This window comes from Rana temporaria, chromosome 3 (assembly GCF_905171775.1).
Source record: "Rana temporaria chromosome 3, aRanTem1.1, whole genome shotgun sequence".
Taxonomy (NCBI): domain Eukaryota; kingdom Metazoa; phylum Chordata; class Amphibia; order Anura; family Ranidae; genus Rana; species Rana temporaria.
Window position 1 is genome coordinate 429,386,723 of NC_053491.1, and position 17,099 is coordinate 429,403,821.

General features: G+C 46.9%; 1 protein-coding gene across 3 annotated transcripts in view; it reads right to left on the minus strand.

Moving 5' to 3' along the window:
* Positions 1–15,704, minus strand: part of PRKACA (protein kinase cAMP-activated catalytic subunit alpha) — a 91,160-nt gene extending 75,456 nt beyond the window's left edge. The window contains exons 1-2 of one of the 3 annotated variants that reach the window (XM_040346318.1): positions 15,549–15,704; positions 1,775–1,882 (exon numbers count right to left, since the gene is read on the minus strand). In XM_040346318.1, the coding sequence (XP_040202252.1) occupies positions 1,775–1,820 (46 nt within the window). In that variant the 5' untranslated portion in view covers positions 1,821–1,882; positions 15,549–15,704. Of the gene's footprint in view, positions 1–1,774; positions 1,883–15,451 lie in introns of all 3 variants that reach the window. The other 2 variants (XM_040346317.1, XM_040346319.1) reach the window with 2 other exon arrangements.
* Positions 15,705–17,099: the final 1,395 nt, after the last annotated feature.

Here is a 17,099-nt window from a genome sequence, read left to right on the forward strand (position 1 = left end):
CTTCATTTCTTTGTAAGTGGGTAAACTTACAAAATCTGCAGGGGAATCAAATAGTTTTCTCCATTGTAGGTTGTACACAACGTCCCAACTCATAGGATGTCACTTGTCACTGTGGTGCTGAACACTATGACATGCTAAATAATTTAAAGAGGACCTGTTCTGCTGTGCCCAAAAAAGGCAAGAAGAGGGCAAATGACTAGTTACCAGTAGTGTCTGTAGGCTCCCAGCAGATACCCTTTTTTCCTGCTACCGACTTACCATACCTTGTTTGACACTGTGTGGAGGTGGGCATCTGGGCAGAGCTTTGCTTCCTCATGGCAGAGCTGCCCCCCCCCCCCCCCCAATTATTGGGGATTTGATGGCTGATGGGATGACATTCCGAAAGCAGCCAAGATCAACAGAATAAACAAAGCAGGAGCATGAAGATCCTTGCACCGCGAGACCTCAGGCTCTCTCTAGCAAGAGACCAGTGAGCAGCACAATAGGGATCTTCCCAAATCTCACTCCAAATCTTGTACAGCAATGCTTTTTGGGGATCTCCAAACTACGGCCCTCCAGCTGTTGCGAAACTCCACATCCCATGAGGCATTGTACAACTGACATGATGGGAATTGTAGTTCCTGAACAACTTGGCTGCAAAGTTTGGAGACCCCTGCCTTAGATGATCTCACACCAATCTACAGCTATTAACTGCTTGCCGACTACCTAATGCAGATATACGTTGGCAGAATGGCACGAGCAGGCAAAGCAACGTATATATACACACATTGCTTTGAATCCTGCACCCTAGCGGGTCTCCGTTACCGCACCCAGCGGACTCTATGTCCGCCGGTGTCCTGCGATCGGGTCACGGAATGGCGGGGAAACAAGGCATCTACCTTTTCTGCCTATTGACAACACTAATCGCGATTAGTGACTTGTCACAGTAAGCCACGCCCCCTAACACTTAGAATCACTCCCTAGGACACACTTAACCCCTTCCCGCCCCTAGTGGTTAACCCCTTCACTGCAAGTCACATTTACACAGTAATCAGTGCATTTTTATAGCACTGATCACTGTATAAATGTGAATGGTGCCAAAATGGCGTCAAAAGTGTCCGCCATAATGTCGCAGTCATGAAAAAAAAAATCTCAGATCGCCGCCATAACAAGTAAACAAAAAAATAATAATAATAATAATAATAATAATAATAATAATAATAATAATAAATATTATAAAACTACCCCCTATTTTGTAGACGCTATAACTTTTCCACAAACCACTCAATATACGCTTATTGCGATTTTTTTACCAAAAATATGTAGAAGAATACATATCGGCCTAAACTGAGAAAAAAATAGCTTTTTTAAAAAACATTGGGATATTTATTATAGCAAAAAGTACAAAATATTGCTTTTTTTTTATTGTTGCTCTATTTTTCTTTATAGCGCAGAAAAAAAAACCGCAGTGGTAATCAAATACCACCAAAAGAAAGCTCCATTTGTGAAAAAAAAAAAAAAAAAAAAAAAAAAAGGACGCCAATTTTGTTTGGGAGCCACGTCGCACGACCCACGCAATTGTCAGTTAAAACGACACAGTGCCGAATCGCAAAAATTGGCCTGGTCATTTGCCAGCCAAATGGTCCAGGGCTGAAGTGGTTAAGCAACAAAAGGCTGTCACATTTTATCAGGAAAACAAATCAAGATAAAAAAGATTTTAAAGGGTACAATTATGTCTAGATGTTCCATACAACATTGCAAATCTTTTAAGGTCCATCATTTGTAATCAACTCACCACTTTCTATCTCGCCGCCCTTCTTGGCCGTAGCCGCGTTGCCCATGGTGGGGGGCGGGCAGGGCCTCTAGTATTAGGACAGACGCCCCCCACCTATATGTTTAGGACCTGTCAAGAGAGAAAAGGAAAAGGGTTATAATTTTTTTACAATTAAATGGGCATTTCTCCCTTTTGTCAGAATACCAAATAAAAACGAATAAACTTGTTCATTTCAGCAAGTTCCCCATACTCTCTGGATTTTCCACATGAATGTATGGAGACTCCAAGACCACACCATTCAGCCCGAGAAAGAACATGCATAGAACTGCAAGTTTATGACAGGGTTTCCTCTCAGATAATTAGTTATGTCAGCTCGATAAATATACTCCCATAGTGCAGAGGGTGATCCTGAGGAATGGCGAGTAGCGCACAAAACATGCTGCAGTGAAGGATCATCTTCTTGGAAACTTTGTGCTACTCAACATTCTCAGAAATCTCACAGGAAAGCTGGGGGATGTCACCCTTATCTAGGCACCGTGGGCAGAAGCCAGGAGAAAGGCAAGAATATTATTTAAGCCCACACTGCGTCCCGTCCTCCCCCAAAACCCACCAAACCCCACCCTTCCCCAACACTTTCGAACACCTTGAATAAGCAGACCTTGGTACTTAGGAACAAGGTCCTCCTAACTTATCAGAATTTGAGTCAGTAGTCTTGGACTGCTTATCAAAGACCTGGCATTTCAAATTGGGTAGAGGATAGTAGGTTAATCACCCTAGTTATGTCCATCTCTTGAGGTCTACAAATTTCCCAGACCGGCCCTTTCAAGGGAATTCCATAAAATTAATCTGTGAGAAAAAAGTATTGAGGTGAAAGTGATCCCCCCACAAGGTGCCTTCAGTCATAAAAACCTGAAACAGTCCTAAAACCCAAATTGGACTTCTGAAAGCCCTACATATTCCACAAAGGACAGAATACACCCCTCTGGCGGAGAGCGTGGCTTGGAGATTCCAGACATGATTAGCATACGGTTGTGTTTTCCACAGGGAATATATAAATTTAAACCAGGTTTCCTATTGTCAGGTCCAGTTTTGTTGCTTTACGCCAGGGCTTGACAAATCCCGGTCGCCAGGGCGACTAGAAATAGGGTCCTGGCGACTTGGCTTGGAAGGGGGGGGGCAAAAAAAAAAAAATATATATATATATTTTTTTTTGTGAGCTGGCGCCATCTGGTGGTGAGCCGTTAGTATTACAAATTATTACCACCAGATGTGCAAGCTGGAGCCATCTGGTGGTGGCCGTTGGTATTACAAGTTAAGCATTACAAGTTAAACAGCAATTCTAATGTAATTTTTCACTATTTTTCACTATTTTCACTGCCATCTTCTTCCCTCTAATTAGAACCCCCAAACATTATATATATTTTTATCCTAACACCCTAGAGAATAAAATGGCGATCGTTGCAATACTTTGTCACGCCGTATTTGCGCAGCGGTCTTACAAGCGCACTTTTTTTGGGAAAAAATTACACTTTTTTTAATTAAAAAATAAAGACAACAGTAAAGTTATCCCGATTTTTTTTTTAATAATATGAAAGATAATGTTACGCAGAGTAAATTGATACCCAACATGTCACGCTTCAAAATTACGTCCGCTCGTGGAATGGCGACAAACTTTTACCCTTTAAAATCTCCATAGGCGACGTTTTAAAAAATTCTACAGTTACAGAGGAGGTCTAGGGCTAGAATTGTTGCTCTCGCTCTACCAATCGCGGCGATACCTCACATGTGTGGTTTGAACACCGTTTACATATGCGGACGCTGCTCATGTATGTGTTTGCTTCTGCGCGCAAGCTCGACGGGGCGCGTTTTTTGGCTCCTAACTTTTAGCTGGCTCCTAGATTCCAAGCAAATTTGTCAACCCCTGCTTTACGCTATGTTATTTTTTTACTTTCAACATTTTGTTATATGAACAATAAATGATTGTCAATTTATATGTGACCGATTATCTTTATAACCAGAGTTACATGAAAATTGGTGGTCCATAAAAGCCAAAGTTGGTGAAACATGTTGGGATATGACATCCAATATTGACCACCTTATGTGGATAATAATGGCCAGTAAACAATATTTTCCACAATATTCTGCTCAGTAATTGGCGGCAGTAATTGAATGTGGAAAAAATCCAACAGGCTGGTTGTACCAAAAATCGACCGATATCGGGTACAATCAGCCTGCACATACATAGAACGAAATTTGACCAGTCCCTGCTAAACCAAATGATTTTCATTCCATGTATGACTAGCTTAAAAACCCCACCGATTTAACAGTTTTTAAAAAACAGTTTACATTCCCAGCATGCCAGGAATGATAACTGTCACATCTGGTTGTGCTCTCAAACTGTCAAAACTGCAGCTGGAAAACAGGAGATTGGATTCAGGGGAAGATTTCTCTTCAATTAAGGCGTTTTGTTGGTGCCAATAGTAAGAGAGGTACTCTTCGTCTGTAGGGAGAGTTTTTGGCCAATTTCATTTTCATGAAAGGGTTCCTCTAATAGCAAAGGTCAGCGTTACTCATGCAAATACCACACAAAAGTGTCAAAAAGAGAACAAACAAAAAGTAAAACATGTCAGCGGCAAGTCTACATTTCACGTCAGTCTACCAAATGATGTGCAAGAAATGCTTTGTGAAAGATGGAAACATAGTGGCAAAAAACGTATTTCATCTTACAGATGGAAACTACATTTTGTAGAACGAATATAATGTAACGTATATCAAATATACACTATGTACGATTATACTTAAAGAGAGGCTTCAGCCAGGTTTAGAAAAATGAAAGTGGTTGTTAAAGTGGAGGTTCACCCAAAAACCTTTTTTTTTTTAACCTTCATTCATGCTCATTTTGTCAAGGGGAATCGGGTGGTTTTTCTTACAATCGAAGCAGTACTTACCGTTTTAGAGATAGATCTTCTCCGCCGCTTCCGGGTATGGGCTGCGGGACTGGGCGTTCCTACTTGATTGACAGGCTTCCGACGGTCGCATACATCGCGTCACGATTTTCCGAAAGTAGCCGAACGTCGGTGCGCGGGCGCCGTATAGAGCCGCACACACGTTCGGCTTCTTTCGGCAACTCGTGATGCGATGTATGCGACCGTCGGAAGCCTGTCAATCAAATAGGAACGCCCAGTCCCGAAGACCATACCCGGAAGCGGCGGAGAAGATCGCTCTCTAAAACGGTAAGTACGGCTTCGATTTTAAAAAAACTACCCGATTCCCCTTCACAAAATGAGCCTCAATATAATGTTAAAAGAAAAAAAAAAATTTCAGGTGAACTCCCGCTTTAAGCCCCTCTAACACTTAGACACCATCAGCTAAAAAAAAAAAAAAGTATAGTTAGCCCAATTGTAGGTCTAATGTAAAAGATGAGGTCTCACAGGCAGGGAGGGGGGGGGGGGGCACAGTCACTAGATGACAGGCAGGGAGGGGAGGTCAGATGAGAGAGAGGAGAGCTGCGAATTACAAAAGAATGTAAACTTGCCACAGTGTCAGGGCACAGCAGCCATGATAAACCGTGGTCAGTTTACAGGGGGGTCTTAGGGCAGAAACGGTCAGGATCAGCCAGGTATTACAGGGGGGGGGGGGGCAAATGACACAGTACAAACTTTGTGTTGTATACCATGCTTTAAAGGAGCAAGATTTTTTTTTTTGGGGGGGGGGTTAACAAACGCTTTAAAAGTTAGCAGCTACAGAAGCTGCTGACATTTAATAAACAAACAGATCAAATCCTCAGCATAGTAACTGTGGGAATTCAGCTTCACAGCCAACTCTCAATTGCCTGTGTGAGAATCTTCATAAAGAGAGCCTGTCATCCTTATTTCTATTATAAGGTTACAAGGGATGGTTACACTCCTTGTAATAGGAATAAAAGTGATACAAAAAAAATTGCACCACACATGTGAGGAATCACCAGAAACAGAGTGAGAGCAATAATTCTAGCACTAGACCTCCTCTATAACTCTAAACAGGTGACCTGTAAAAATTTGCATAGCAGGAGAATGTGACCGTCTCTCTATGGAGCCAGTTAACATCTCTCCGGGGCGGCTGCGGAGTGCACTGCACAGAAAAGCTGTGCGTCTTTAGCTCCATTTCAGGGCTGAATTCGGGCAAAGATTTGGCCCTGAACTGGAGAATGCGGAAACGCACAGCGTTCCTGTGTGATCCGCAGCTGGGTCCAGTGCGAACCGAGTCTTAAATCGTGACATGTTAGGTATCTATCTACTCTGCGTTAATTGAGGTATATTGTTTGGGTTTTTTCATTAAAAGTGCTGCGCAAATGTGCGACATAAAAATTGCAAGGATTGTCAGTTTATTCGCTAGAGGTCCATGATAGAGATTATATATATATCCATATCCAAGAGCTGCACGATTCTGGCTAAAATGAGAATCACGATTTTGTTCCGCTTAGAAGATAGATGACGATTCTCACTGGATAACGCCATCTTTTACATTAAAACAAAAAAAATTGGGATAACTTTACTGTTTCTTTTTTTTATTCACTGAAGTGTATTTTTTCCCCAAGAAAATGCATTTGAAAGACCGATGGGCAAATACAGTGTGACATAAAATATTGCAACAATTGCCATTTTATTCCCTAGGGCCTCTGCTAAATATAATGTTTGGGGGTTCCAAGTCATGTTCTAGCAAAAAATATTGATGTTTAACTTAAAACAAGTGTCAGAAATAGATTTGGACTTTAAGTGGTTAAACTTCCTGCATTTACACACAGACTTTGCTCAAAGAAGAAAGTTAGTTACAGGGTTTCATGGTGTTACAAACTTGGCAGACTGCCCATTTTTCTTTACACACAGAAGTTTATCCCTTTGATCTAAGAAGAAGCATTAGTTACAGTGTTTTATGTTAAAGTGGAGTTCCACCCATAAATATAACATTACATCAGTAGTTTTAAAAAAATGTCATTAGTCCTTTACGAAATTTTTTTTTTTTTTTTTAGATGCCTTCAAAGTGTTGTTGCTAGGCAGAATAGTTAATCTTCCCACTTCCTGCACCTAGGTGCTTAATGCTTCCTAACCTACACCGCACAGACTCCTGGGAATGTAGTGGGTGTAACTTTCCAGGAGTCTGTGCATTCCCCAGTCTCAAAGAATCATGTGACTTGGACAGCACAGGTGCTGAAACCTGATCTGACACTGCTTGTGCAGCACTGAGCATGTGCGAGATTTGCAAGGCTGAAATCCAGGAAGTCATACAGTCTGGCTTCATGATGCCCACACTTAAGATGGCCCCAGTCAATTTCTATTTTATAAAGTGTCTAAATGCTGTAACAACCTAACAAAACGGACCTTAGTTTACAGACTAACTTTACTAGAATATATTAAGCTTGTGTATTACAGGGGTATTTATATTTAAAAAGTGAAATTGTGGCCGGAACTCCGCTTTAAGAACTTGGCAGTCTGCCCAGATAGACAGCTGAGTGAGCAGATAAAGTCTCTCCACTTGTTATATGAAAGAATTGGCAAACTCTGCATTGGAGATCGGTTTTTTAAGTAGTTCTATTGGTCCAGCTTGGAGCCATGTATATACCATACCTGGCCTATCCCCCTGGAAGCCAGACGCCGCTTCTACAATGATCTCCAATTCCTTCCAGGCCCTGTGCTGAGTGGCTTCCCTTCTATACTATGAACACAGGAGGTCAGTCACTCTACACAGGTTCCATTCAGCGATTGCCTGGGCATCTTCTGAATAAATACAAAGCATTCTCTTATCAGACAAGGTGAAGAGATGGGGGCGGGGAAGTCACGCGCTCTACTTTGCTCAATCAGAGAATGCTTTGCATTCATTCATGAAAATGCAAAGCATAATTTACCCAATAGTGCTGAGCAGCCAACCTCCTGTGTTGACAATACATCAGGCCGGCCACTCAGCACAGCACACTGGAGGTAATTGATATCATTGGAGCAGCGATGTTTACTTCAGTGATTTCCAGCTTTCAGGGTCATCAGTAAAGTATGGTATATACACTAGGGGCCAGATTCACAAAAGAGATACGACGGTGTATCTCAGATACACCATCGTATCTCTGACTTACACTGGTCCTATCTATGCGCCTGATTCATAGAATCAGATACGCATAGATAGGGCTGAGATCCGACAGTGTCACACTGTCGGATCTTTTTTTTGATTTAAAAATGGCGCCGGGGGCGTTCCCGCTGATTTACACTGAATAATATGTAAATCAGCGAGATACGCGAAATTCACGACCGTACGCGGACCCGACGCGGTGTTCTTACGTCGTTTCCGTAGCGCGGTACCCGTCGTATACTTACCCCTGCTAAAAGCAGGGGTAAGTATTGTTAAGTATGGCCGTCGTTCCCGCGTCGATTTTGAAATTTCCTACGTCGTTTGCGTACGCCGATTCACGAACACGCGCGTCGCAAGTCTAGCTCACGTCGCAACCACTGACGTCCTATTGACGTCAGTGGGAGCAATGCACGCCGGGAAATTCCCCGGACGACGCATGCGTATTTAAATCGGCGCGGGAGCGCGCCTGATTTAAATATGACACTCCCCTAGCCGCGGAATTTGAATTCCGCTGGGGGATTTAGGATCCGCCGTCGCAAGTTTGGAGGCAAGTGGTTTGTGAATTAGCCACTTGCCTCCTAAACTTGCGGGAGCGGATCTTAATTCACGTAGATCGAGCGGATCTATAGATCCGCTGAGCTACGTGAATCTGGCCCTAGAGCTGCACGATTCTGGCCAACATGAGAATCTACATTTTTTGCTTAGAATAAAGATCACGATTCTCTCATGATTATTGGGGCGTAAAATCTTTTACATTGTCCCAAACAAATTTGGGCTAACTTTACTGTTTTTTTTTTTTTATTCATTAACCACTTCCATACCAAGCACTTACACACCTTCCTGCCCAAGCCAATTTTCAGCTTTCAGCACTGTCGCAATTTGAATGACAATTGCGCAGTCGTGCTACACTTTACCCAAATGAAATTTTTATCATTTTGTTTCCACAAATAGAGCTTTCTTCTGGTGGCATTTGATCACCTCTGCGATTTTTATTTTTTGCGCAACAACTAAAAAAAGACCGAAATTTTTGAAAATGTAAGTTTATTTTTTTTCTGTAAATTTTTTGGTAAATAATTAAGTTTTCTTCTTCAATTATGGGCACTGATATGGCGGCACTGGTGGGCACAGATGAGGCGGCACAGATATGCTGCACTGATGGGCACTCATAGGCGGTATTGATGGGCACTCATAGGCGGCACTGATAGGTGGGCACAGGGCATAGATGGGCACTAAGAGGTGGCACTGATGGACAAAAAAAAAAATTTTTTATTGTTTTTTTTTTTTTAATATATATCTATTTGTGCTCTATTGAGCACTGGGGGGCACTCCCTGGTGGTCCAGTGTGGGGATTGCAGGGGGGGCTGCGCTGATAAACAATCATCGCAAACCCCCTCTGTCAGGAGAGCCGCCGATCGGCTCTCCTCTACCCGCGTCTGTCAGACGTGAGTGGGGAAGAGCCGGTCGATGGCTCTTCCTGTTTACATCGTGATCAGCCATGATTGGACACGACTGATCACGTGGTAAAGAGCCTCCGCCGGAGGTTCTTTACCGAGATGCCTCTTACACACGAGGCGGACTCTGTCGCTACGGACTCCGCCAGCTCAGTCCGCAGATCTCCGCTAAGCCGGCGGAAGACAAGCTCCTCTCTGCTCACTGAGTGGGGAGGGGCTTGTGCAGTGCCGCCGATTCCTATGGAGTGATCTGATGAAAACGACAGCATGCCTGTTTTCATCAGATCTCACCCGATCCAATATGGATGGATGGGGACGTATCGCCATACGTCCGATTTTGGCGGATCGGATGTCAGCGGACATGTCGGTGACATCCAACGCATGGAGCGGCCGTTCAGGTCCGCCGTCAAAACTGACAGGCGGACCTGAACAATCCGTCTGTGTAAAAGGGGTCTAAGTGGTTAAACTTTTCTAATTGACATACAGAAGTCTATTCCTTTGATGTAAAAGACAAATTGTTACAATGTTTAGACTTAACTCTCCACTGATGTTGTGATACTTGGCAGACTGCCCGGATTTATTCTTACTTTCTTTTCTCTGCATACAAAAGATTGGGAAATACTTTGTCAAGATCGGGAAAAAAATAAAACACGCTATAACAATTCTTTTGACGATTAATCGTGCAGCTCTAGTATATACAAAGTCACAATCACCCAAGCTGGACCGATGTAACTTTGTATAAAACACCCATACCTGAAATTTTTCTTTGACCCCTTGATGCCGACACAAATATGTGTCCCCAATACACTGCGCTTTTTTTTTTTTCTCGTGGGGCCACATATTTGTGTATCTCCCTTTGTGATGGGAGTGCATCAGCACAGAGACCTGGGTCTAACATTCGGGACCCGGAACGTCACCTGATTGCTGTGATTGCCTCCGATTGGCTACCACTGTGATCAGTCACTGTGAAGCCGTGTTTTCTCTCTGTGAATGGAGGAGAGCGATAGATTGTATCTCTCTTTCCTTGCAGAAAGAGAAAAAAGGTTTGATCTAGTTCAGTGCCAATATTTTTTTGGACAGGACTTATTTTGTTTGTTTTAATTTGTATCAATGACAGTGGCCCAGATTCAAAAAGCAATTGCGCCTGCGTAACCATAGTTACGCAGCGCAATTGCTTACTTGCCCCGGCGTAACGAGTTCTCCTGATTCAGAGAGCTCGTTACGCCGACTGCAGCCTAAGATATGCGTGGCATAAGGCTCTTATGCCCTCATATCTTAGGCTGCATTCTTACGTTGGCCGCTAGGTGGCGTTCCCGTTGTGGTCAGCGTATAGTATGCAAATTGCATACTAACGCCGATTCACAACGTTACGCGAGCCCTGCGTACGCAGTTTACGTCGTTTGCGTACGTCGAGTTTCGCGTAAGGCTGCACATGCTAAAAGCAGGGGCAGCCAATGCTAGGGATACCCGTCGTTCCCACGTCGCGATGTTTGAAATTTACGTAGTTTGCGTAAGTGAATCGTGAATGGCGCTGGACGCCATTCACGTTCACTTTGAAGCAAATGACGTCCTTGCGACGTCATTTACCGCAATGCACGTCGGGAAAGTTTCCCGACGGAGCATGCACTCTACACTCGGCGCGGGAACGCACCTAATTTAAATGATTCCCGCCCCCTACGGGATCATTTACATTAGGCGCCTTACGCAGGGCATTTTTGAAGAGCGCCCACGCAAATTACGTGGCTACTGCTTCATGAATGAAGCGTAGCGCAAATAATTTGCGTAGGCGCAGGGTAAAAAGGGTACACTGCGCCTTCATAAGGAGCGCGCAGCTGTACCTGAATCTACCCCAGTGTGTTTTAGGTAGGATACATTTTTTTTTTTTTTTAAAAGCAAAATGCACGCTTTTGTGTTGGGCCTGTACTACGAGTACAAATAACTAACATACACATATGTGGTATCACTGTGATCGTCAGGAGCAGGAGAATTCATTTTGGAGTGTTCTTTGGTGGAAGGTTAAGGTGGTAGCAAGAAATATATAGCTACATTTCAAAAATATATATAGAAAAAGTGTGTGTGTGTGTGTGTGTGTGTGTGTGTGTGTGTGTGTATATATATATATATTAAATACTATTTTGAGCCATTTTGCCTTTGATATTAACCAGTTCCCTACCGGGCCATAGTAATACGACGTCGGCAGGAACTGTCTCTTCCTCAGAGTGGACGTCATATGACGTCCTTTGCATCACGGCCGCGACCCCCTAAAAATGCCATAAATCTATCCCCTATTTTGTAGACGCTATAACTTTTGCGCAAACCAATCAATATACGCTTATTGCGATTTTTTTTTTTTATATACCAAAAATATGTAGAAGAACACGTATCGGTCTAAACTGAGGAAATTGTTTTTTATTTTGATATTTATTAAATCAGAAAGTAAAAAATATGGTGTTTTTTCAAAATTGTCGCTCTTCTTTTGTTTATAGTGCAAAAAATAAAAATCCCAGAGGTGATCAAATACCACCAAAACGAAAGCTCTATTTGTGGGGGGAAAAACAACGATTTAGTTTGGGTACAGTGTTGCATGACCGCGCAATTGCCATGACCGCGCAATTGCCATTCAAAGTGCAACAGCGCTGAAAACTAAAAATTGGTCTGGGCAGGAAGGGGGTGAAAATGCCCTGTATGGATGGAAGTGGTTAATAAATAAGGAAAAAAGAAAAGGGAAGAAGATCAGGAGATGTCCATTACCAATTACCACTAAATAAAAGCCCAATTTGTCCTTATGTAAAGGTATAAGCCACCTGGATGCACAAAGTAGTTGTGATGATATACAGTTTTACTAACACAAAATTGCAAAAATTGTGCTTGGGCATCAAGACTGGTCTTACCCTTAGGCGCGAAGGGGTTACATTTGCAACCTATTACCTCTGCTATTTCTTCCCCTATTCTTTTAGGAGCTGCCCACACAAGCTCAGATTAGTGTAAACCAGACCAGGGTTCTCAGACTTTTTTTTAAGTCAAGGTACTCTTTAACCACTTCCGGACCGCCCACTATAATTATATATATAATGGTTATGCAGATAGCCCTCACAACCCCGGTATATTTTCACGCAGTGGGCGATCCTCTCAGATAAAAGCGGTCCTGGCAGCAGATTTACCACGGAATCACGTTTGACGAAGAGGTGCCCCCCCCAGTCATTTTCCCCGCTTACTGGAGACATCAGTAGCAGGGAAAATTATGCGATTTGTTGGAGTGATGGGCAGGAAGTCGGGTGAGGGCAAGAGAGGGCCCACTGAACTCTATGCCCTTGGAGGACTGGAGCAACGTCAAATGTCACCTTAAGATTAAATTACGGTGTCCCTATCCAATTGCACAGGGGAGGATCCGCCAGAAGGGGGGGGGGGGCCTCATGCGTTCGCACAGGGCATGATCCAATGAAGGGGGGGGCCCTCCTGCGTTCGCACAGGGCAGGATCCGCCGGAAGGGGGGGGTTGCCCTCCTGCGTTCGCACAGGGCAGAATACGTCGGAAGGGGGGGGGGTTGCCCTCCTGCGCTCGCACAGGGCAAAATCCGCCAGAAGGGGGGGTTGCCCTCCTGCGTTTCGCACAGGGCAGGATCCGCCGGAAGGGGGGGGGGGGTTGCCCTCCTGCGTTCGCACAGGGCAGGATCCGCCGGAAGGGGGGGGGGGGTTGCCCTCCTGCGTTCGCACAGGGCAAAATCCGCCAGAAGGGGGGGGGTTGCCCTCCTGCGCTCGCACAGGGCAGGATCCGCCGGAAGGGGGGGGGGGTTGCCCTCCTGCGTTCGCACAGGGCAAAATCCGCCAGAAGGGGGGGTTGCCCTCCTGCGTTTCGCACAGGGCAGGATCCGCCGGAAGGGGGGGGGGGTTGCCCTCCTGCGTTCGCACAGGGCAAAATCCGCCGGAAGGGGGGGGGGGGTTGCCCTCCTGCGTTCGCACAGGGCAAAATCCGCCGGAAGGGGGGGGGGGTTGCCCTCCTGCGTTCGCACAGGGCAAAATCCGCCGGAAGGGGGGGGTTGCCCTCCTGCGTTCGCACAGGGCAGGATCCGCCGGAAGGGGGGGGGGGTTGCCCTCCTGCGTTCGCACAGGGCAAAATCCGCCAGAAGGGGGAGGTTGCCCTCCTGCGTTCGCACAGGGCAGGATCCGCCGGAAGGGGGGGGGTTGCTCTCCTGCGTTCGCACAGGGCAAAATCCGCCGGAAGGGGGGGGTTGCCCTCCTGCGTTCGCACAGGGCAAAATCCGCCGGAAGGGGGGGGGGTTGCCCTCCTGCGTTCGCACAGGGCAAAATCCGCCGGAAGGGGGGGGGGGGTTGCCCTCCTGCGTTCGCACAGGGCAAAATCCGCCGGAAGGGGGGGGGGTTGCCCTCCTGCGTTCGCACAGGGCAAAATCCGCCGGAAGGGGGGGCCTCCTGCGTTATCACAGGGCAGGATCTGCCGGGAAGGGGGGGCCTCCTGCGTTATCACAGGGCAGGATCCACCAGGAAGGGGGGGGCTTCTGCGTTTGCAAAAGGGAGGATCCGCCGGAGGGGGGGGGGGGGCTCCTGCTTTCGCATAGGGGAGAATCCAACGAGGGGGGGGGGGGTTGGGAGCTCCTGGGTTTGCACAGGGGAGGATCCGACGGAGGGGAGGGCACCTGTGTTCATGCAGGGGAGGGGCTCCCGTGATCACACAGGGGAGGATACGCCGGGGGGGGGGGGGGGGGGCCCCCTGTGATTACAGAGAGGAGGATCTGTTCAGTCGGCACACAATAGATCTCTGATCACACAGCAGCTGCACTTCATACTTCCAGCTGTCAGACACACCAACCCCAGCAATGTGATGTCTCTGATGACAGAGGAAGGGGCCCCTAAATGTCATATACAGAGGAGGGATAAGATTCTAATGACTGTGGTGGGGCCCCTGCATGTCATACACAGAGGGGGATGGGATGCCTCTATCTGATGACAGTCGTGGGGCCCCTGTATGTCATACAAGGGGGAGGGATTCTGATGACTGTTGTGGGGCCCCTGTATGTCACACACAGAGGGGGATGGGATTCTGATGACAGTGGAGGGGCCCCTGTATGTCACACATGGGGGGGAGGGATTCTGATGACAGTAGAGGGGCCCCTGTATGTCACACATGGGGGGGAGGGATTCTGATGACAGTGGAGGGGCCCCTGTATGTCACACACAGAGGGGGATGGGATTCTGATGACAGTGGAGGGGCCCCTGTATGTCATACACAGAGGGGGATGGGATTCTGGTGACAGTAGAGGGGCCCCTGTATGTCATACACAGAGGGGGATGGGATCTCTCTATCTGATGACAGTGGAGGGGCCCCTGTATGTCATACACAGAGGGGGATGGGATCTCTCTATCTGATGACAGTGGAGGGGCCCCTGTATGTCATACACAGAGGGGGATGGGATCTCTCTATCTGATGACAGTGGAGGGGCCCCTGTATGTCATACACAGAGGGGGATGGGATCCCTATATCTGATGACAGTGGAGGGGCCCCTGTATGTCATACACAGAGGTGGATGGGATTCTGATGACAGTAGAGGGGCCCCTGTATGTCATACACACAGAGGGGGATGGGATCCCTCTATCTGATGACAGTAGAGGGGCCCCTGTATGTCACACACAGAGGGGGATGGGATTCTGATGACAGTAGAGGGGCCCCTGTATGTCACACACAGAGGGGGATGGGATCCCTCCATCTGATGACAGTAGAGGGGCCCCTGTATGTCATACACAGAGGGGGATGGGATCCCTCTATCTAATGACAGTAGAGGGGCTCCTGCATGTCATACACAGAGGGGGGGATGGGATTCTGATGACTGTGGTGGGGCCCCTGTATGTCACACACAGAGGGGGATGGGATTCTGATGACTGTGGTGGGGCCCCTGTATGTCACACACAGAGGGGGATGGGATCCCTCTATCTGATCAGTAGAGGGGCCCCTGTAAAGGGTGGGATGGGATCCGAGGGCCCCTGTCTCGATGAGAGATGTCAGGCCTGGTCCCCGCTGTCATGTGTCGGAACAGAGCCCCCCCATCCAGGCCTCGCCCTCCCTGTACACAGTCCCCTCTGACCCCCCTTCCCCTCCCCCCGTACACGGCTCGGCCTTTGCTCCCCCCTCTCTGCCGCACCTCAGCCAGCCGCCCGGCCTCCCCCGTCACCTGTAGGACCCGCAGGCCGCGGAGCCTCTTCCCTCCTCCTCTGCGATACCTCTAGGACCCCGCTCACCTGCTGGCCACGCCTCTACTAGCGTCATTCAACAAACGTCAGCCAATCCTCTTAGGAGCCCCGCCCAGCCGTCAGCGGCGGCCGCCAATCCGCTATGCTCTTCTTTCGCTTCGCAGCAGACTCCCCTTTCCGGCCGGTCGGTTCGGGCTGGTCCCTCCTCCTCCTCCTCGCTGGTCACCCGGGAGACGGTGAACGTGACGTCACGCCGGTCGCAAACCAATAGCAGGGCGTGGGAATCAGAGGGCTCCGCCCCGCGCCGCTCACTATTGGATTAGATCCACTGAGTGATAGATAGAAAGGGGGGCGGGACATGATATGTGTCATTGACTGGGACCCGCTCCACCGGAGACGTCACTGCGCTATTTATAGCTACATACACATCCCGCCTTTTAAAGGGGACGCGGCCCAGTTATATGATCGAGCTGTTGTCATCAGGAGAGAAGAGCGCCGCTCGGTGTGCTGGCATTTGTAGTTCCTCAGGATTGTGACACTGAAACCAAATGACATTTTTATCATTTTCTTTAATACAAATAGCGCTTTATTAGGCTGGATTCACACCTAGGCAGTTTTAGTGCATTTTGCAGATTTGCACTACAGAATGTGTTCCATAGGAAACCATGTGGAATGGACTGTAGTGCAAAAAGCACTAAAACTGCATAGGTGTGAATCCAGCCTTATGATGCTATTTGATCACCTTTGCTTTTTTTTTTTTTTTTGAAAAACAAAGTAAAAAAGACAGAAAAAAAAAAAAAAAAAAGAAGCTTTTTTTTATTTCTGTTATAAAATTTTGTTTTTGCCTTCACTAACGGGCACTGATGAGGAGGTGCAGTGTCATATTCTGCTCCCTATACCAGAATGCTCCGGAAGTCACGCGGCGGCGAACTGCGCGTGCGCAATGCGTTCCAACGCCAAATGCGATGCGTTCCAGGGTATTCACGACACTACCCTTCAGTGAACCATCACAATTTGTCACGGAAGTGACGTATTACCATACACGGAGCGGGGGGAGAGAGAGAGACCCATTCACAGCGAGAGAGAAATAGATAGTGAGATACATTCAGAGCGAGAGAGAGATTGTGTACATATATTATAGATAACGGAAGTAATCCCCTCCCTGAGCCCCAGTTCTCTCTCAGTATCTCTCTATCTGTATCCCACTCTCGCTCTGAATGTATCTACGTATCTCTATATGTCTATTTCTCTCTCGCTCTGAATGTGTCTCTCTCTCTCCCCCCGCTCCGTGTATGGTAATACGTCACTTCCGTGACAAATTGTGATGGGTTCACTGAAGGGTAGTGTCGTGAATCCCCTGGAACGCATCACATTTGGCGTTGGAACGCATTGCGCATGCGCAGTTCGCCGCCACGTGACTTAGGCAGCATTCTGTGATAGGGAGCAAACGGTGACACTACAGAGGCACTGATATGTAGAATTGATGGGTACTGATAGATGGCACTGATAGGCAATACTGGTAGGCACTGATAGGCAGCACTGACAATGAGATACTGACAGTCATTACTGATGTAACATGCCACATCGAGCAAAGGGACA